General features: G+C 33.5%; 5 protein-coding genes across 5 annotated transcripts; 3 read left to right on the top strand and 2 right to left on the bottom strand.

Annotated features, from left to right (window-relative positions):
- The first annotated feature begins 593 nt into the window (after positions 1–593).
- On the top strand, positions 594–2,121 carry LOC125822780 (uncharacterized). The gene is made up of 3 exons (XM_049502238.1): positions 594–907; positions 980–1,318; positions 1,552–2,121. Exons 1-3 carry the CDS (start codon positions 620–622, stop codon positions 2,044–2,046), a joined length of 1,122 nt encoding a protein of 373 aa, XP_049358195.1. The 5' UTR covers positions 594–619; the 3' UTR covers positions 2,047–2,121.
- An 851-nt stretch (positions 2,122–2,972) lies between these two features.
- Positions 2,973–7,027, bottom strand: LOC125822234 (uncharacterized). The gene is made up of 3 exons (XM_049501615.1): positions 6,755–7,027; positions 6,406–6,621; positions 2,973–3,248 (listed from the first exon to the last, which is right to left on the bottom strand). Exons 1-3 carry the CDS (start codon positions 7,004–7,006, stop codon positions 3,180–3,182), a joined length of 537 nt encoding a protein of 178 aa, XP_049357572.1. The 5' UTR covers positions 7,007–7,027; the 3' UTR covers positions 2,973–3,179.
- Positions 7,028–8,381: 1,354 nt separating this feature from the next.
- Positions 8,382–11,970, top strand: LOC125822519 (plant-specific TFIIB-related protein 1). The gene is made up of 3 exons (XM_049501921.1): positions 8,382–9,051; positions 10,622–10,780; positions 11,032–11,970. Exons 1-3 carry the CDS (start codon positions 8,470–8,472, stop codon positions 11,566–11,568), a joined length of 1,278 nt encoding a protein of 425 aa, XP_049357878.1. The 5' UTR covers positions 8,382–8,469; the 3' UTR covers positions 11,569–11,970.
- A 2,951-nt stretch (positions 11,971–14,921) lies between these two features.
- LOC125822379 (F-box protein At5g49610-like) lies at positions 14,922–16,188 on the top strand. Its single transcript, XM_049501773.1, has one exon. The coding sequence runs from the start codon at positions 15,118–15,120 to the stop codon at positions 16,186–16,188; it is 1,071 nt and encodes a 356-aa protein (XP_049357730.1). The 5' UTR covers positions 14,922–15,117.
- A 2,224-nt stretch (positions 16,189–18,412) lies between these two features.
- On the bottom strand, positions 18,413–19,480 carry LOC125822040 (F-box/kelch-repeat protein At3g23880-like). The gene has a single exon (XM_049501418.1). It carries the CDS (start codon positions 19,478–19,480, stop codon positions 18,413–18,415), a length of 1,068 nt encoding a protein of 355 aa, XP_049357375.1.
- Between the last annotated feature and the right edge of the window lie 1,406 nt (positions 19,481–20,886).

Raw genomic sequence — 20,886 nt, 5'->3', positions numbered from 1 at the left:
TAACTACCAAAATAAAATTTACTGACAAATTTAATTGGATTAATTCGAAGGAAGATGGAAAATATGAAACGTGCTTTTGTTTTGTCTCGCTACTAATAGCAAACGTAAAAATCTTGTTTGAATATTCTTATGTTCGTCCCGTTACTAATAGCAAAGGTAAATATATTTTTTTGTTTGCACTCCTATTTATGAAGAAGAGAATTATATATAGGTACTAAGTTTAAATTTTTTATTGTACTTAATTTTAAAATTCTGAATCCACCTAGTATGCAAAATAAAATTAGATAAAATGGTGCCCGCACGATTGCTAAAAGAATGGGGAACCTTAAATCCTTAATTTAGAAATATATAGTTTAATTTTTTTTAAATCTCTCCGCAAAAACTTGCCCACCTCAAATACTACTTTGTTTTAGGCAAACAAAAACAGAGAATAGAATGCTGTTTTTTCATAACAATCCTTAATTATCTCTCAGCCTTTTGTTTTTCTCTTTCTTTATGCATTTGGTATTCGAAATTTACTCTCTCTTTCATTAAATCGCGCACACGCTAAATAAAATTAAGTTGTAATTTTAAATTTGGCATAAGGTAAATTAGTCTTGAGTTAAATAATAATTCTTACATGAGGATACTTTGTCCAAATGTTGATAAAGAAGATGGGTTGGAGACAGTGCTGGAGGTGCCAATTCCAGATGAAATGTTCAAAAGTATGGGGAGTAATGCAGCTCTTAGATGGCAAAATATGGCAACATGGATGAAAGCTCAAACATCTGATAAATGGTCATCACCTATTGTTGCTGCTCGTTATAATGAACTTAGTTTTCTACTTTATATGGTGGGATCTCCTCTTATCCCTTTTCAAATCCAATTGGGCCAATCCGTTAATCGCCCTGTCAAACATTCTTCCATTGTAAGTTTTGGCATTTATATTTCCTGATCAACTTGTAGACACCTCGACTAATTATTTGAAATTGATGTGCAGGAAGCGTCTACAGCGAAATACATATTGCAACAATACATAGCAGCAACAGGGGGACAACCGGCGTTAAATGCAGTGAATAGTATGTGTGTAATTGGGCATGTTAAAATTACTGGATCTGATTTCCATCAAGGTGATCAAAGTGTGAAGGTGAGAAAAAGTGACGAAAATGGAGGCTTTGTGCTTTGGCAAAAGAATCCTGACCTTTGGTGCTTAGAATTGCTTATCTCTGGATGTAAAGTCATTTCTGGTAGTAATGGCAAAATCTCATGGAGACAATCTTCTAATCAAATTAGGCCTATCTCCAAGGGTCCTCCTAGACCTCTCCGCCGCTTCCTGCAGGTAAAACAAACTTAAACTCTCACACATATGTTATAATAGTTGATTCGTGAAACTATTTTGTCACATTAAAGTAATTGAACTATTCGCGGACAGAAATTTGGCCTTCCAGTCATTTGAGTTTTCTGATCACGTCCCAATAGCTCAGTTATTTTAATGTGACAGAAAAATAGGTGTCTAACTTGACCATACGTGAAATTACTCACACATTAATGTTAGTATCAACATTGTTGTAGGGACTAGATCCTCGGTCTATAGCAAACTTGTTTGCGAATGCAGTCTGCATAGGAGAGAAGATAATAAACGAAGAGGACTGTTTCATTCTCAAACTAGACACAAATCAATCAGCATTGGAGGCACAAAGCGGTCCAAATTATGAAATACTTCATCACACCATTTGGGGATACTTCAGCCAAAGATCAGGTCTAATGATCAAGTTTGAGGATTCCAGGTTGCTAACAGTTAAGACCAGCAGGGACGATGAGGGCGTCTTCTGGGAGACTAGCACAGAATCTGTTATGGAGGACTATAAGCATGTTGAAGGAGTTAATGTTGCGCATAGTGGCAAGACTTTTGTTACAGTTTTCAGATATGGTGAGCACTCTGCAAACCACAAGAGGCAGCTGGAAGAAAGATGGAAAATTGAAGAGGTAGATTTTAATGTTGGAAGATTGACAACTGATTTCTTCATGCCTCCTTCAGATTTTGATAAAGAACGTGCTCGAGTCTAGAATAGATGATGGAAATTATATACTTGAAGCATATTCAACACAATTTTGCAGTATATACACAAACAGAAAGCTTTTTCTCCTCCCTCAAGAAAGTCTTTAAAAAAACTACTGTATTAATTTGAACAGTATAGATTAGAGAAATTTGTCAAGTTTCTATCTGATAACAACTCTTTGCCTCTACATATAGTAACCTTAACTTTCTTGTCTTCGGAAAATTAAAAAATGGAAGAAGTATCTCATACCAGTTAGGACCTAGGACGAGCTCTGTGAGTTGAATTGAACCCTCATTTTCCACTCGGGCTATGTATAAATATACAAAAAACAGTTAAGATGTATGTACGTATTTTAAGAGCACATACATTTGAACTCACCGTCTATATACATATTTTAAGCTTCTGAAGATCACAGTTACTATTCAACAAAACATTTGTGGCTTTGTGCTGTTCTTACACATTGGAATACAATTCTTTCTTCGCTTAGTATTTCATAACAATCAATCACTTTCCTATTATTTTTTTTCTTCTAAAACATGTAATCAAAAAATCAAGAACGGACCTGCAGTTTGCTGCTTCATGAAGTGTATTTAAGAACTTACCAAGGACATCAACGGTTTACTACGTAGAATCGAATCACAATTCGACTCGCAAGTTAAGTTTGGAACTATGATGATTTTACTTTCTGAATACTCAAATTCTCTCTTAAAACGGTATAACAAAAAGCACAAAGCTATCCTCTATAAGACAATGTATTATGTACATATGATACTAGTATCATCAGTAAATTAAACACAAGCGCAAAACATGTCTATCGAAAGTGTATTTCAGCGCAAAACTACTAGCAACAAATCCAGATTGTTTTTTGCATGAATTAATCCAATCATGATATTTTTTGAGTTTTCACCAACATGTGATTTCATTGTGGAAAGACAAAAATCAGAGGAGAAAAAATTTACAAGTATGAAATCCTAAATAAATACTAGTTTTTCCCTAACAGCGAAAAATGCAATGAACTGACAGTGTAATCTTTTCACAAATGCTGCCTTTCGCAATAACCAGACAGCAGATGGCATAATCATCATTCATGTATGTGAAAAGCGGTGATCACACAAATGGGGATTCTTGATATTCTCCAAGTCATAACTTTCTCCCTGTCGCAGTTGTTTGCTCCCTCTTCATTTGCCTTAGACTTAATTCACGTATTCCCTGAAATAGTTTAAAATGGGATCAAACACGCATCAATGACATTAGGACACATCTAAAAGGAACAATCACAACATAACAAGAATCTAGGAGAGCAAACTAGGTGGAATTAAGAAAGTTATCTTTGTCTATAACTTTTAACAAAGGACAATACAAAATAGCAGCAACAATCAGCGCATGTTAGAGGCTAAAGAGAGAGATCCAGCCATAAAGAATGTTGTTTTTCAAGCCAAAGTTATTGGCCTATAGAAAGGAAAAATGGAGCATCTTACTATCCATCAACTGCCAACCTTTGGGCACAATACTGTTAGGCCATCGTGTTTCATGCCAACCAACTTGACCAATTAAGTTGCAGAAAGAAAAGCTACTATTTTCTTCATCAAAAAAGAAAAGCTACTATTTTATCACTGTGTACTTATAATAGGAAGTTACTGCACATTTCATGTAAACTGCCCTATAAGAGGCCAAGAGAACTTTCAACTCTTTATTTCATACATATATAAATACTGAGAACTTTCTTCAACTCTTATATAGAGCAACAAGAAATTTCATAAGCTTCGTCAGAGAAAATAAATAAATAACACAAGAATAGGCACATCAAAGTCAAAAAAGAGAACTGTGTTGTTATCAAGTCCAATCAGCTCCAACGAGAAAGTTGTATTTTGTCAATGAAAACAAGGAGAAATTTTCGACTGGAGCAAACGAATTATAGAAGATCATCTCATGTTGATGGTAAAAGTGAAAGACAGAAGTGATGGACCTATCTACCAATATTATCAAGAATAACAAGTTAACAACAGATGTTCTGAAAGAGTACATAATTTACACTATCATGTCATTCAATATAGCAAGATGGAACTGAAGGAATGTTCTTTTATCTTTTCCATATGCAAATCGCTAAAGTTCAACATAGCACAATAGCCAAGTACAGTCAGCAAGCAGGTTAATTCTAGCCAAGGAAGAAGAAAAATAAGTTTTCACATCAAAGTTTTCTAAAAATACAACTCATGAATCTAGTTACTGAAAACACTTATTCCTATGAATGGGTCCACACAGAACAAACCACAATTAGATGGTTGCAAATAGTTAAAGGAAGCAACCAAAAGGAACACAGAACATAAAACTAGTAAACTTGTGTCTGTAGAATATAGCCACATTAATGATAAAATGTAATCAATGAAATCTCAAATTAAGAAACAAAAAGAATGTAAGCATTAACATTGCACCAAAATGGCACTCAAGGGTATGGCCTAGTGGTCAATGAAGTGGGATGAGAAAATGAGGTATAATGTTTAAGTCCCAGATTCCCATCTGCCTAAGCCAACCCGGAACCTATGTTGGTGGGAGGTAGCAGGTACCCCGTGGAATAGTCAAGACACACATAAGCTTGCTCAGACAATGAACAAGAAAAAGAGTAGTGCAAGTTCAAAAACCAGAAATAATAATATAATAACACTAGTAGCGAAAAATCTTCCATTCTGGGCTGGTGACATAAGCTGTTGAATTTTAGCCCATAATCATAATCTAGTGTGACGTGGGAGAGAATTTCCAAATTTTTCCTAACTGACGCTGGTTAGGTGGTAACCAGCATCAGTTAGGGATAGTTGGAACTTCTCTCCCACCTAGTAGTCTTAGTTACCATGGGACTTTTCTCTCTCTATGTGCGTGTATGTGTGTGTGTATATTTATATATATATATATATATTTGAAACAGCGAATATCTCAGGAAAGTCAAGTTACGAAATTGCAGCAGATACCAGTTTATTGGGTAAATTTGATTTAGCATCCAAGGAGATTAAAATAAATAAATCAGGGAGATGCTTTAGTCAAAATGGCTAACTTCGGTATTAAATTCACATTTAATATGTAGAGGTCAAATACTACCTTACCTAATCTGAAGCAAGTTATGTTTTTTTAAAAGGTACCAAATAAAACAGTCTAATTACTAATGAATACTCTAAGCTGAAACTGTTGAATTGAAGCAACAGTAGATTCCACCACCAAATAGAGTTATAGAAGATATTATAATCTTCTGCCCAGTGTATTCTTTGACCAAGTCGACATTATGATAGTTGTGAGCCAAAGAGCAGAAAAGTAAACATTCCAATGTGCTTCAGTTCATTAGGATATCTTCTTAAATATAATAAACTCACACAACAATCAGATTAAGTTAGTGGATTGTGAAAAGTTTAAGAAACAGCGAGTACCTAAAAGTTGCATTGCAAGGAATAGACCAAATTATGTTACATTTTTCAGTTTCCTTTGACTTGGACTTACCATATACCTTAAAGTTCAAGGAAAAACTACTTAAATTCATCGGTAGGAGTGATGATAGACAAGTGAAGCATTTGCAACATTCTAAGTGTAATATTATCTCGAAAATAAGGAAACTAAAGATGACAAGTGAAACATACAAGCAAATTCTAGTTAATTTTTACATAAACAGGTGTGATGTCTAAACGCAGACAATTCAGAGATCTAGCCTAGTGATCCAAGAGAATGGTGCAATACATGAAAAAGTAAGTCTTAGGATTAATATAGGACACTTGAAAGAAAAGATTGATACAAGAGTCTAGGTATATATTTTAGTGCACTGATCTGTCAGCATTACCAAATAATGATTGAAGATATTAAAAGGAAATGAGGTAATCCTAAAATCACATGGAAGAAAGTTAGCTCAAACTTGGTGAAGAAAAAAACACAATGAAAGCAAAATATCATTTGAGCAATGCCAACTAGTCGAGATTAACATAGTCGTGTTGATACACTTAAGTCTGGAGTACGCTGGACGTCTTCTTTATTTATTTACAGATTTGTATAACAGAAAGATAAATAGAACCACTAGGGTTATAGAGCTTCAAATTTGTCTTACAAAGAAATCATAAGATTATTGAAATGAAACATAAACAAATGGAGTCAAAACGATATTGAAAAATCTATATAGTAAACCCCAATTAAACTGAGATTTAAAGTATGGTTGCTATTGTTGTTAAAGCTTCATCAACACACGGTTAAAATGACAATTATTGTAACAATGAATTAACAGCAGTAAAGATCACAAGAGTGCTACAAGGCTTAATGTTTGTCTAATATCACACACCCACACCCACACCCAAATCACCATGAGAATTGGATTCAAAGGGAAAGAGAGAGAGCTAACCGATGAATGAAGAGGTGGTGATTCAATAGGAATGTAGCGTACAGACATCTTAGCGATCTCAGAAAGGGCATCCTCGGGGACTCCAGGAACGTCACTGGTTAACTCCTCGTAGGCAGCCTCAAATGCTTCCTGCCAAAACTTTAGCAATTTGATCCCACGGCTGTTTGTGTATACATCCCACATATGCTTCACTAACTTCTCCCTTTCTTCCATTTCCTGCCAAAAATAGATACAATTTCCGAAAACCAATCAACGAAATATCAAGTTACTAATAATTAGGTAATCCAATCAATCAATCAGCTCTGTGTCAATCCCAAACAATGAGGTTGAAAAAGGGAAATGTACGGACCAGAACGTCGAGATCTTCGGGGAGGGGAATGTCGATGTCATCGGATATGGCGTTGAGGTTACCGGCGGACCAACGGAGAGTAACAGTTCCGGTGAGCATAGACCAGAAAGCTAACAATAAGATAGCGGTAAAAGCCCAAAATTTGTAACGGCCTCTACCGAAAATGGCGGAGTATGAAGTTTCCTTTTTGGAAGTCGTGAACGACGATGAAGGTGCCGTCGGCGTTGATATGGGAAGATCATCATCCTTCATCTCAATTTTCCCTTCTCTCTCTTTTTTTGTGTACAAATAAAATTCCTCTGCCCTTTTTCTTTTTATATGTATTTATTTATACGTTTGGTTTATTTGAATTTGATTGCATCTCTATTCTGGGATTCTGCAGGATAATATATTTTAATGGCCACACTATTTTTACTTGTAATTGGGTTAATATTTCAAAATTTACTTATTTTGATTAAAACAAAAATGGACCGATATAGCAACTATTTATATTTATATATTAGTACAATAGTAATTTATATATAGCCAATTATTAGAAGGTTATAGAAGTAGTGGATTGTTTCCGGACTCTTTAAATTCAAAAGTATTTTTAAGGTCTAATCATGAATAATGAGATGCAATTATTCAAACAGATAAATAAATAAACATATTTTTGACTATTTAAAAAGTGAAAACAGCAAAATATCGGTTAACATGTGTGCTTTAAAAAAAATTCACAAAATAGAGAGTATGACATGCATTTTTTGGGGTTTGGTCTTAATTTTACGATGAGAATATATAGATTTGTCTGTGTTATTGGTTTAAAATTTATTTATAAATTGAGTTTCAAGTATTCTTTTATGTTGTGTTTAGTTGTGATTTTAAAGTCATGTTTACTAGTTGTGATTTATGCTTATGATAATAATGATTTATAAGTCATATATAATGGCAACGATAAGTTATATTTACGAGTTCAAATTAAGAATTACATTTATTATTATTGTTGGTTTATAAATTATAATAATATGATTTTATAATGTTTCTTTTTTGTGTTTTTCACATTTTGTTTGGAATCAATTTTGCAATTCCTTTTGCCTTTCCCTTTTTATATGTATTTATTTATACCTTTGCTTAATTTGAATTTGATTTGTATTTTTATTATGGAATTCTCTGCTATCGTTATGGCGCAGGATTATCTATTTAATGATCTTCCTATTTTTATTTGAAACTGGGTTGTTATTTCAAAATTAACTTATTTTGATAAATATTTTTAAGGTCGAATCATAGATTAATGATATGTAGTTATTTAAATAGATAAAAAATATAAATATTTTTACTATTTAATAAATGAAAAAAGCTATGTATCCGCTCACATAAAAAACACGGAATAAAGAGTGTGAACCTACATTTTTGGAACTTTGGTCTTAAATTTATGATGAGAATGTATACATTTCTTTATGCTATTGGAGTAAAAATTATTTACAAGTCAAATTTTAAGTATTATTTATATATTGTGTTTAGTTGTGATTTTTTTAACTTATGCTTACAGTTGTGATTTATAATTGCGTTGATAATAACAATTTATAAGTCATATTTAATGATAATGACAAGTCACATTTTTTATTACAAAACTTTAAATATTACTGCACCGGTGACCAAAACTCTTTTACAAATAATTGGGTCCAGCAGGACCAGTACTCCAAGCCCCCACGCCTAGCTAGTTGAAATCAGAAAAAATGCGATGTCCGTACTGCTCGGCGGAGCAAGGGCGGTGTACCAGCAGCACTAGTGGCAGACCGATAACAGAGTGCACATCCTGCGGCCGGGTAGTGGAGGAGCGATTAACCCAATCCCACCATCTTTTTCATACCCGTGCCCAAGATTCTCCTCTGTGCCTGGCTACTTCCGATCTCCCCACTCTTCCCATCTCCGCCACTAACGACGATGAAGACCCATTTGAACCCACGGGTTTCATCACCGCTTTCTCTACTTGGTCTCTCGAACCCTACCCAGTATTTGCCCAATCCTCCATTTCATTCGCCGGCCACCTTGCAGAGCTCGAGCGGGTCCTCGAAACGACGTCAACTTCCTCCAGTTCGTCTTCTTCCTCTGTCGTGGTGGAAAATCTCCGGGCTTATTTGCAGATTATTGATGTGGCTTCTATTCTGCGACTGGATTATGATATTTCGGACCACGCGTTTCAGCTCTTCAGGGATTGTTCTTCGGCGACTTGCTTAAGGAATCGGAGTGTTGAAGCGCTTGCTACTGCTGCTCTTGTGCACGCTATCAGGGAAGCCCAAGAGCCGAGAACTCTCCAGGTATGTTAAATTGGTAAATGGATGCCATAAATATATACAATTGCTGAATTTGAAAGGGACAAAACTAATCAAGCTCTAAGCTTTGCTCTGTCTATACTAATCCAGCTAATTGGCATCTAGTTGAACTCTTGCCAAATCTTTTTAAGTAGGAACATCTTTGTAAAGGAATCGGGGGTCCAAAAACAATAGGACTTCATATATTGGGAAAATAGCTACAATAGATGTATTTGGTATGGCAGAAAATATCTTTCAAAGAAGTGGTACTACCGTCCATTGTCAGCGGAACTCATTTTTCTTTCCAAATACCACAGCTGTTACTGTGTATCACTTGCTTCAATCAACACAATGTTAATGTTTCCAATCTTCAATACTACTACAAAATCACCAAGACAGTATTGTTAACATTTCAATCAATAGGTATGGAACGTTGGTGTTACAATCTTTTTTTTAAAACAAATAAGGTCATTTAATTGAGTAGAACAGCGCCAAGAGAATGCTGGTAATTACAGCTATGTAACATACTGATTCAGCTGAACCTTTGTCATTGTTAGCTCATTTCGTCTCGCTATTTCCTTTCTTGTTCTCTTGTTCAAGCTTATTTCCATCCTAGGGTTTATTCTGATGTTGATAAACTTTTGCCTTCTCCAAACCTCTCTTTCTCACTTACTACTTTTCCTCTTTCTTATCTTAAGTGGAAGATACCCTATATGTAGGAAAATCATGGAAGAGAAGGAAAAAAACAAAGTACAAAGAGGGAAATACAAGAGAAAAGACAGGAAACTTTTGGTGGGCTGTAAGGGAACTTCTTTCTCCTCGCCCTTTCTCTCCCTCCCCCTACCCCCAGTCCCCCACCCAATGTTCTTTTCACGTGTTTTTCTAGGAACAAACAAGAGATGGGAAGCTCTTGTACTTCTTTCCTCTTCCCTTCCCTAGTTTCCTTTAGTAGTGTGCCTAACCTGGAGTTGCAGTATAGTTGCATCAAAAATACCCTGTGATTGACCATCGACAACAAATCTGCTGCTAACTTTAAAGTGGTTAATAGATACTACCCATTTGATTGCACTTAAAGCCAAGCAAATGGTCAATAACCTTAAGCTCACAATTTGAATTTTGTTTCTTGGTCTTTGTTAAACATATACTCCATGAAATAGAACAGTGCTTCAAAATAGCAACAACAATGTAGAAAGCATCATCATGAGTAAGGGCCTTTAAGATGTATTGAATGTGAAGTACTGCCATTGTGTTACTATTGTCAGTTGTCATTCTTGCAGTAAGAGAGCTAGAGAGAGAGAGAGGGGTCTCAAGATTGCTAACATGTCATTTTTGATATTATGCTAGTGTCTCTTTGTCAATGGTTGTTGATTGTAATTTGTATACCATGTTTAATTTGAAATAATCAGACATTCTTCCAATTGTAGGTCAAACTGAACATTTGGCTTTTTCCCCCCTCTTCCATTGGATGCTTAATTTTTTGTAACTGAGTGGTAGTCTGAGATGCATTTCATAAAAAAACTTCCATGAACTTTCTGATTTTTCTGTGCTTCTCTAATTTGAATTAATTGATAACTAGGAAATATCAGTTGCAGCCAATTTACCTCAGAAGGAAATCGGGAAGTATATAAAGATTCTTGGAGAAGCGTTACAACTCAGTCAACCTATCAATAGTAATTCTATATCAGTCCATATGCCAAGGTTTTGTACACTCCTTCAGCTGAATAAATCTGCTCAGGTACCTAACGGTTCATTCAAAAGTTAGTAATCAGTTGCCTTGGTTAATTGTATATGCTATTGTCATTAACAAAAATTCAATAGCCGAAAAAAGCTCTCTTTCCCAATCAATTTGTTTGAGACTGCGAATAAGTCATGTCATGTTGGTCCTATGTGTTTACTCAATTTCATCAAGTTATTGTTTAGTTTACTTATAGGTTCCTCTGTATTTACTAAATCTTTTGACTGTATCTTGCACAACAATTGCATCAGGAGCTGGCGACTCACATTGGTGAAGTAATCATCAATAAATGCTTTTGCACTAGAAGGAATCCAATTAGCATCTCTGCTGCTGCTATATATTTGGCATGTCAACTAGAGGACAAGCGGAAGACCCAGGCTGAAATATGTAAGGTGACTGGACTAACTGAGGTTACTCTTCGTAAGGTGTACAAGGAGCTTTTGGAGAACTGGGATGATCTCCTACCCTCAAGTTATAAACCAGTTGTTCCACCAGAGAAGGCTTTTCCTTCAGCTACCATTGCTACAGGCCGTTCATTAACACCTAGAGTTGATTTAGTTGAGGGAACTTCATCTGAGAGGGACAAGCCTGTTAAACCAGTCAACTCATTAGATGTATCTCCTCAGATCAGAGGCAAGGAGGACTCTCATAGCAAAGATAATATTAATACAACTCAATTATCTTGGCCACCACCATTTTGGAAGCCTGAAGCTCCTACTGAAGGTGGTGTTAAAACAGCTACAGAGAAGAGTCAGAATGCTACTCAAGAAATGGAGATTGATTTATAATATAAATCTCAGTAAGATGCACCTTTTCACAAATAGCAAAAACTGCTTCTAGTTCTTTGATGTCAGCCAGTTCTCTTATCACCTGTGTCAACTGCAACTTCGGCTTCAGTGTTCTGAATCTCCAGCCTGCGGTATCACCTGTCTCTTTTGGAATGTTCAAGCTGTACTACCACCAAAGGTTGCATCTAACCCTGTAGATAGAGGATTCATTTAGTAAAGTCAGGATGAGGAGCCATATGTAGCTGGATAAACGGATAAGTGGACTATGAGAGGGAGAAATAGTTCTTACAAAAACGCCTCGTGTAAATTTCATTTGGTACTCTCGTGGAGCTTTGAGCAACCAGGTGCTTAAATGGACATTTCCGCAATCATCTAAAAGTCCTATTCTCCTTCTACTTCTCATAATAGTTTTTCTTAATTAGCATCAGTTAGAATGGTAATGATATACTAATATCCTATTTCTTCTCCCAACACATTTTGCTTGGAACACTCTGGTATGGAATTCTGAACGCCGCTGGTGATAACTCTTCGCCTTTATATATATGCTTTATTCATGCCTTATTGATATAAAAATGGAGAAAAGATCTTAGGTACTCCATTTACATGGTTTAGTCCTTTTCTAATTTTATTTGCCACAGTGAATCGCAGGTAAGAAACTTAGTTCTTTTGCTTTGAAAGCTCCAAAAAAATACTATATGCCAAATGGAGGTGCTAGAGCAGGAGTAATTTCAGTAGTCGTCAATTTACCAAAGTGACTGAATTTTTTTCTTTTTACGGAAAAATTACGCAACTTCACTTAAGATATTGTCATTACATAATTTTTAGTTTTTGTCTACAACCTCACCACTGGCATCATTTTCCACTGTACATTTTTCTAAGAAATAATCTGACTATAGGATTGTATTTGTGTTTTATAACTCAAAAGTCATTCGACTTTAATTATTAAATATCAATAAATATTTTATCTGTCCAACAATAGTTGTTCATTATTGACTTGATACAGGAATTAAGAAGTCGTAAATGATAAATGTAATTTTACTAAATCATCCTTATTAAATATGAGTTATCTAAATATTGAAAAATGAACCGTATTTAATAGCAGAGGTATTATTGAACATTTCAAAATAATATATCAAACAAGTAAAGATGAATCGGGAGTAACACTCTGTCAACCACATGTTAATTAAGTGTTTGATTTTAAAATAGAGAATGCATGCGTATTTAAATTATTACTATATTTTTGTATAATTTCTATAGCATAAAAGTGTAACTATTTGATTTTTAAAATAGAGAGTATCTTTATCATTAAATCATGGTACTTATTTGTGTTTGATTTTAAAACACTGAGGGATGCAATGTATAATTTAATCACTTTTCAGGGTGTGCAGTTGTACTCTAATATTTTATTTATTTTAATAAGAAAAGTTTTTTTTTTGGAGTCGTCAATTCGAGTCTCGCAATATAAAGACATAATACATAAACATGATCATTAACTTAACATTAGCTGATAACTATGACCTAGTATAATTTAGGGTATGCACAAGTAGACATTTAAACTTGTATAAAATTGAACAAATAGATGCATTCGTCCTACATGACACCTTACATGAAAATTTTGTGTCTTATGTGGCGTCCTACATGTATTACACTAGAACACATGTGTCTACTTGTTCAATTTTATACAAATTTAAATGTTTGCTTGTGTACACTCAAAGGGCATAGTTATCCGTTAAAGTGTAGTTAAATAATGTTTATGTATTATGCCCGTATAAAAGAGTCGAGCGTTAAGTATGAGGGATCCATCATTCTCGCTCAACCACAATAATTGAATTACACTCTGTGATAGAAGATTCAGGAAGGTATAGATTCTTATTTTCTTCATCGTTCAATTTTTTGCTCAAGAATTTAGGGTTTTGTATGTGCTTACAATACATAATAATTTGGGATTCTTCGCTTTGATCGCTATAGTTTTGAGAGTTCTTGTAGCTACATAATTGATTGTTCTTATCTTATTATGCGATATTCAGATTAGGCTTTTTGTATATTCTAGTTTTCGCAATCTGTTCTCTTCTTTTCTTTGAGATTTCTATGCCAATTTAGTTGATATGTTTTTCTTGAGAGATCGTTTTGTTGATATGTTATTGTTCATTAAGTATACTTTTAGATATATGTTAATATAGAGTACCATCATTCCAGTATTGCTGTAAGAGCTAACGTCATTTGATCTTCAAGAATGTCAAGAAAAATATTTTTCTTGTCTATCGCAAATATTCTCCCTACCCCACAAAGGTAGGGGGTAAGTCCTTCGTGTGCATCTTAATTCCTACCCTCCCCTGATCCCATTACATTGGGTGTGTTGTTGTTGTATAGAAAATGAAAAGCAACAATCTTGACTGAATTTAGGGGTGTAAAATGGTGGGCGGGTTTGGCCAAATTTGGACTGGTTAAGCGTCAAGTCAAAGCAAGTCAAAACTGAACCCTCATGATGTTAGAGGCATTGTGATTATCTTTGGTAACAGAAGATTGAAAAAACAAGAAAGAGACTGTTTGTTGCACTGTCTTAACCATCAGTGACTATAATCCATTCTTCCTTCTATGGCTTCTTCATAAGATTTTGTGGTTTTTGTGCATATTCCATATTTTTTCTTTAGAACATACAGTGAAATCTGATCCTGATTAGACTTTAGTGTTCTGCTCCTCCTGTAGTACTCAGTAGGTTGTTGTCTTGTAAGTAACCTGAAAGTTTGATATGTAAGCCATGCTTATATGTGGCAGAATGATTTTACTGCTAATGATTCAAAATATTTCCATCTTCTTATGGGTTAGAATCAAAATCTTATGTATTTTTTCAAATACACGATGGTTCCTTACTGAAATTAGATTTTCCTTTCTACTTTACGTTATTGGTTTTTACGTTAGATAGCCTTGAACCTGGAATCTGATGCTGGAGTCGGTGCTACTTTAAATATATCAAAGTGATGCTGGTGATATAGGATGTGGCTGTCTCTGTCTAGTGATTGCTGAGTAAGAAATATGAAATATGGAAATGCCAAGTTGTGACTGATAACTAATGTTCATCTAATGACCGACTAGTGGTCCAATTGAATACATTAAATTCTGTATGATATTTTACTGGATATTCACCCTCATTGTGGTGTCTTAGGAAAATATGGTTTCAAAGATATTTCTGGCCTACCTGAAAATGCAATATTCTCCTCGTCATCAACAAGCTCCATTTACAATCGTTCTAATCTTAGCATTTGTTGCTACCCGAAAATTTCTGCTTCCTTGGTATGAAATCTTGTTTTGGAAGTTTCTGCATCTGCATACTTAGCAATTATAATGTTGGGATAGGGTCTGTTACAGTTAGAACTATAGGAGAAAAAACATGTAAAGTGGTCGTTGTATGTGGGGAAATTTCATTTGTTTGATGGAAAAATGGAACTTTTAATTCCAGTTGTCCTAAATTGAGTATTTCAAATAAATAATTCTATATTTAAGATGAGTGTTGCTGTTTGACAATGGAGTAAATTTATTTAAGTTGCAATCATGGATCGTGGAAAAATAGCAGACCTTGCTGCACGGGATAATAAGATTTATGTGGATTTAAAGGACATCATCAAGGAGAATGTCCTTCCCTTCCTTCCTGCCAAATCAGTTGTCAAATTCAGAGCTGTTTGCAGGGACTGGAGATTCCAGATTTCCGCTCCACTTTTTGCCCACAATCAGTCACTTTCTTGTCACAGTACATCAGGCATCTTTATCCAGATTCACAGGGGTTCTCCTTCTCTCATACCCATTGACGCAAACTCTTGTGGGGTGCCAGATCCAATTCTTAGCTTCTTGCCTGAGCCTGTTGACATTAAATCCTCCTCCAATGGACTGCTTTGTTGCCGAGGTCATGAAGGGGACAAGGTCTACTACATATGTAATCCCTTTACTAAGCAGTGGAAGGAACTACCAAAATCAAATGCTAATCATGGATCAGTTCCAGCAATTGTGCTCTTATTTGAACCATCGTTGCTCAACTTTGTAGCAGAGTACAAAATTATATGTGCTTTTCCATCCACAGATTTTGGTAAGGCAACTGAATTTGATATATATTCCTCCAGAGAGGGTTCTTGGGAAATTGCTAGGGAGATATGCTTTGGAGATAGAACAATATTGCCAAAATCAGGGGTCCATGTGAATGGCGTTATTTACTGGATGACAACTGATAATATTCTTGCTTTTGATCTAACAAAGGAGAGGTCCCAGCTCCTTCAAAGCTATGACACTCATGGCTTCTTGGGGACTTTTAGTGGAAAGCTCTGTAAGGTTGATGTCACTGGTAATATAATCTTGTTAAACATTTTGGCTAATACCCACTCAAATACAATGCAAATGGGAAGCCAAATCCAAATGTGGTCAGAGAAACAGACTGTTGTTCTTGACAGTGAAATTGTTGGGGATGTAGCAAGGAACTACTCAGTTTTACATGTTGACAGTGATATAATGGTGGCTCGTTGTGGAGGAAGAACGTACTCATACGATTTCAAGTCCTGTGCAACAAAATTTCTGAGCAGTGAAGTTGGAATTCGTCGATGCTTTCCATATGTAAACAGCCTAGTCTCCCTCTAAATTCTAATCTGCCAAGGTTCTTTGTTTGGAGCTGCAACCAGCTTATTTTAGATGGTTGCTTGTACTGAGGAAATTTATATAGTATTGTTTGTGCTGTACTAACGGTCTCTTATATAGTATATAGAACGAATGAAATAGTAACTATGAACATGGATAAATACAGGCTTTACGTTTTATCCTATGTGTCTTGAGTACGAAATTTTATGAAGTGGGTGAGACTTTTGAAATTGAAATAAAAATTATTAAATATTTAAAAAAATTTAAGATATAATGTGACTTGTGAAAGAAAAAATTAAGTATAAGTAGTGATTTTTTAAAAGAAAATAAATCAACCCAGAAAGTAGGACTTATAAATTATATTAAGAAAATTATGTTTGAAAGAGTGCAGTTTTAATTTGTGTCAAAAGTTTTATCAAGAATCGTTTGTCGTTAATTCTTAATTTAATATATTTTGATATTTTATTTATTTTAAAAGAAGAATGCAAGGTTCCGAGAGAGATAATGAAAACTGACCTGCTTAAACCGCTTGTAATTGTCATTTTGATCAATTGCAAGAAGTCCACAAGTCATCCGACTTTCACCAACTCTCTCAAATCATCACATTCTTCCTTAAAAATGGAAAAATATCAACATACATTGAATTGAAAGTTTAACTACAAAAGCTTCTTGTTTCGTACTCTTTCTTTTATTTCCTTTCTCTACACTTAGGAGCTATTTATAGTGAAACAGACCTCATGTTGAACACGCAACACACACTTTTGTTGTCAGAAGACCTCACGCTGGGCATGTGTTAGGGGGTCCTAGTGCGTTGCATTTATCATCAATGATTAATTTAAAACTCACGAGGACGTGCATTGGGGGCATTAACACGTTATTTTACAATTTTAACCTACACTTTTGAAATTTAAGTATTGAATATTTTTCCCCTCCCAGCCACTCCCACCTTGCACCAAACTTATGTTATTATGTTTTAATTTGGGCTGATCAAAATAAAAGTATAACTGATAATTTAATCCGAGTGTTGACTTATTGATATTGAATTATTAAATTAACAATTAATAAACGGATTAAAATTTTATAATAGACGATTTATTAATGCATGAACAAACTACTTAATTTTCTTATTGGATAAATCATCAATTCATTAAAAATGATCATATTTATATTTTTTTCAACATATATTTATATCCGCCTTACTTCTATTTTTATTTTATTTTCTTGTTAATGTAGCATTGAGATTTGGTTTGTTCTTGTTGGGAACAGATCTCATGATATACTTGATGAAAAAAAGAGACAAGTCAATTTAAGCAATGACGTGTATTTTATTTTTGTGATTTTAATTTAAGAAAAATAATAATACAATAGTAGTATTTAAGATGTAAATTGGTGCTATATTTAGTGTGATATATCACCCGATAACCGTTCGATAATTGCTAATTCGATATTAAATCAATTGATATTTTATTGATTGGCTAGTAGATTAAAATATTTAAAAATTGATATCTAATAAGTCGAATTGTTAAGTATAACTATCCACCTAATCTGCCCGATAAGCCGTCCTACTTCCAGTTATCTCTACGTTCTCATGTGGATCTCACACACCTATAATTCACCTCAATAACAATTTTTTTAAAACATAAACATAACCCCAATTTAATTCATTAACTTACGAAATTTTACATAGGCTTTCTTTATCACTTCATTAAAGTAATATTCAATCTGAATAAATATTCAAAATGATAATTTTTTACAAATTGGGAATGAACTGGACTTGGCTAGTCTATGAGCCAAATAAAAATATTTATTTCAAAATTATACAAAAAGAAAAAAAAACAGAACACTAAAAATAACAAGTAGAGGAGTCAAATTCAAATATACGTAATCCATCATGTATAGCTACATTGCAAAGTCTAAAGACAAAAGCTTTAAAAATTAAATAAAATTATATTTATGAAATGTGTAAATAACCATTCTTAGTCCTAATTGTAAAAGAAGCTCTCTTTTAAATACCAAACTTGTATCAAGACCAAAATAAAAAGGTCATATATAATCAAACTTATACTGAAATCAACAAGCCAATTAGTTGTGATTTGAATCATTTTTAGCAATACTACATATATTTATCTTGTATATACTTATTAGATTAGAATTTTGATTAACGAAATTATGATATTTTTTATTTATTTTTTTAAAAAAAGAACACAATCTCAAGTACCAACCAATACTAGTAGCAAGCAAGAACACAATCTTTTGGAGAGATGAGAGTCTCTGTGTAAGTATATCCATCCCACCTCATGGTATCTTCATCACTAGTTAGAGGCCCTATGAGATTGCTTCTTCTGTCTGATTCTTTGAATGTTCTAAGCACATCTCTTCTATCTGAATTCAGCAACACTCGCCCATCTCCAAATATATATTTCGGAACGATTGGTAACACTTGAAAACGATCCCTTCTATCTCTCATTGTAAATAATTTAGTCCAAGATTCTCTTTTACCATACTCTTTCATTACCCACAAATCAAAAACAATAGTATCCTCCTTGACACAAACAAAATTTACACTAAGCATTCCACCTAACACTGTTACGCCTTGCTCGATCGTGTCACAGAACAAGGGCATCTCCTTCGACAATGGTAATTCTCCAAACGCCTCTTTTGAAATATTAAATGAAAACAGAGAAAACCTACCTCCTTCGGAATAAACTAGCCAATGAAATGTTCCTCGTACTAATGTCAAATAATCCATATTATGGCATTCGATGGTAAAGTAACCTTCATAAATTTTTCTACACGAACCAGTTTTTAGTGAAAGAATTTCAGTGGGTGCCTCTGAATTAATTTCAGGAATCTTAACGACCTTATAGTCATCACTAGTTGGGTCATATCCCAATCCAAAATTATAATCACAAAAGAACTTATCCCAATGTGATGGTAGTAATGCTGATTCTCTTGTAGAAGGATTCCACAAAATATATTTCTGCTTAATCCCAATTAAAAACAAGCCATTGCAGCTACCATAGATCTTGTAATTGTAAGGCCCTTCCACACATTGCGGGACAAACACTGATTCTTGTACATCCCTAACAATTAGATGTGACATTGATGACAAAGATGAACAATAGAAAAAAATATTACGATCCCTGGCTGTCCGTTCTATGAGCAATTTGTCATTTTTGGCATGATTGAGATGCATTTTCTTAAAGCTAGGTTCGCAGATTAAAGCCTTCCAAGACTTTGAAACGCACTTGAATAGGAAAAGAGATTTCACAGGCAATCTACTTAAAATATCCATAATTATTTCTTCTTGGATGTGCATGTGAGTTTCCATTCCTACAAGGTAACGAGAAAATATCAACAATGACCTAAAGTTTGGCTTACAAAATTGGGCCATAAAATATACTTAGAAATTTGGGTAGATCGAGATAACATGTTTTAATTTAAAATTGTTAAATAGTATAATACAAAGAATACAAGGCAAGAAGAAACCTGATCGCTGACAACTGACGGCGAGGAGCGGCAGCCGGCAGTGGAGTGCAGTGGTTTAAACTGGAAAAAAAAACGAGGTAATGTTGTAGGGTTTGGGAATTGGGACTACTTATATTTTTCTTAAATTAAATACCAAACTCTCTGAATAGTAAGAGTCTATTTAGAATTAAAAGTCTAATGTATTTTCAAATTTATATACTTCTGATTTTCTTCCTCACGTATATTGCTATTACTATTACTATTACTATTACTATTACTATTACTATTATTATTATTATTATTATTATTATTATTATTATTATTATTATTATTATTATTTATTTATTTTTATTTAATATTTAAATTAAATGTATCTTATTTTATTTTATAATATTCAAAAATGATAAATTTATAAACAGTAAGAGTTTATTAAGAATTCTTTTACTTATGAGTTTCTATTTTTAAGCTGATAAAAAATACTTCTTTTATTTAAATTTGAATTCAAATATCATATTAATTTTTTAAATGTGGATATTTTTATTATTCTTCCTTATTCTTGATATTAAATACAATAATATCGTTTTATAAGCTATATATTTAAATTGATAGAAATATTTAAAAGATATCCAACCCCCCAATAACGTTATCTCTTAATCCTCGTTTTTCTTATTTTACTATTATTTTTAGTACTACTATTATTACTTAATTACTCTTGATGAATACTATTTTTTTCTAATTTTAAATTTAAATATGTTGTTCACTATTTTCTATATATATATATATATATATATATATATATATCTTTATTTACATTTATTTATTTCCTACATTTTTCCTTCTCTTCCTCCTTTATCTTCATTTTTTTCTTTCTTTAGATTGCTATTTTTTATTTCATACCATTAATAAATAATTTGAATTGTATGAATTCTTGTATGAATAATGATTTAAATTATATGTTTTCTATTTTCCAAAATTATATATCTGCTAAATTGTATGAATTTGATATGAATAATGATTTTAAAAATAAATGGACCAACTCTATGATTTTGGTATGAATTTTGATTTCAAAAATAAATGAACCTATCGTATGATTTTACTATGAATTTTGATTTTGTATTAATCACTGTAAAAAATGGTTCATACCGATTTTATATCATTTATATATTGATTGTTTTGGTATTAATTTTGTTTTGAATTAATCATTGTAAAAAATGGTTCATACCAATTTTATAT

The sequence above is a fragment of the Solanum verrucosum genome, unplaced genomic scaffold (genome assembly GCF_900185275.1).
Source record: "Solanum verrucosum unplaced genomic scaffold, falcon-dt-bn FXZP01000103.1, whole genome shotgun sequence".
NCBI classification, from domain to species: domain Eukaryota; kingdom Viridiplantae; phylum Streptophyta; class Magnoliopsida; order Solanales; family Solanaceae; genus Solanum; species Solanum verrucosum.
The sequence above is the reverse complement of the archived record's forward strand: the minus strand, read 5'-3'. Positions and strand labels throughout refer to the sequence as shown.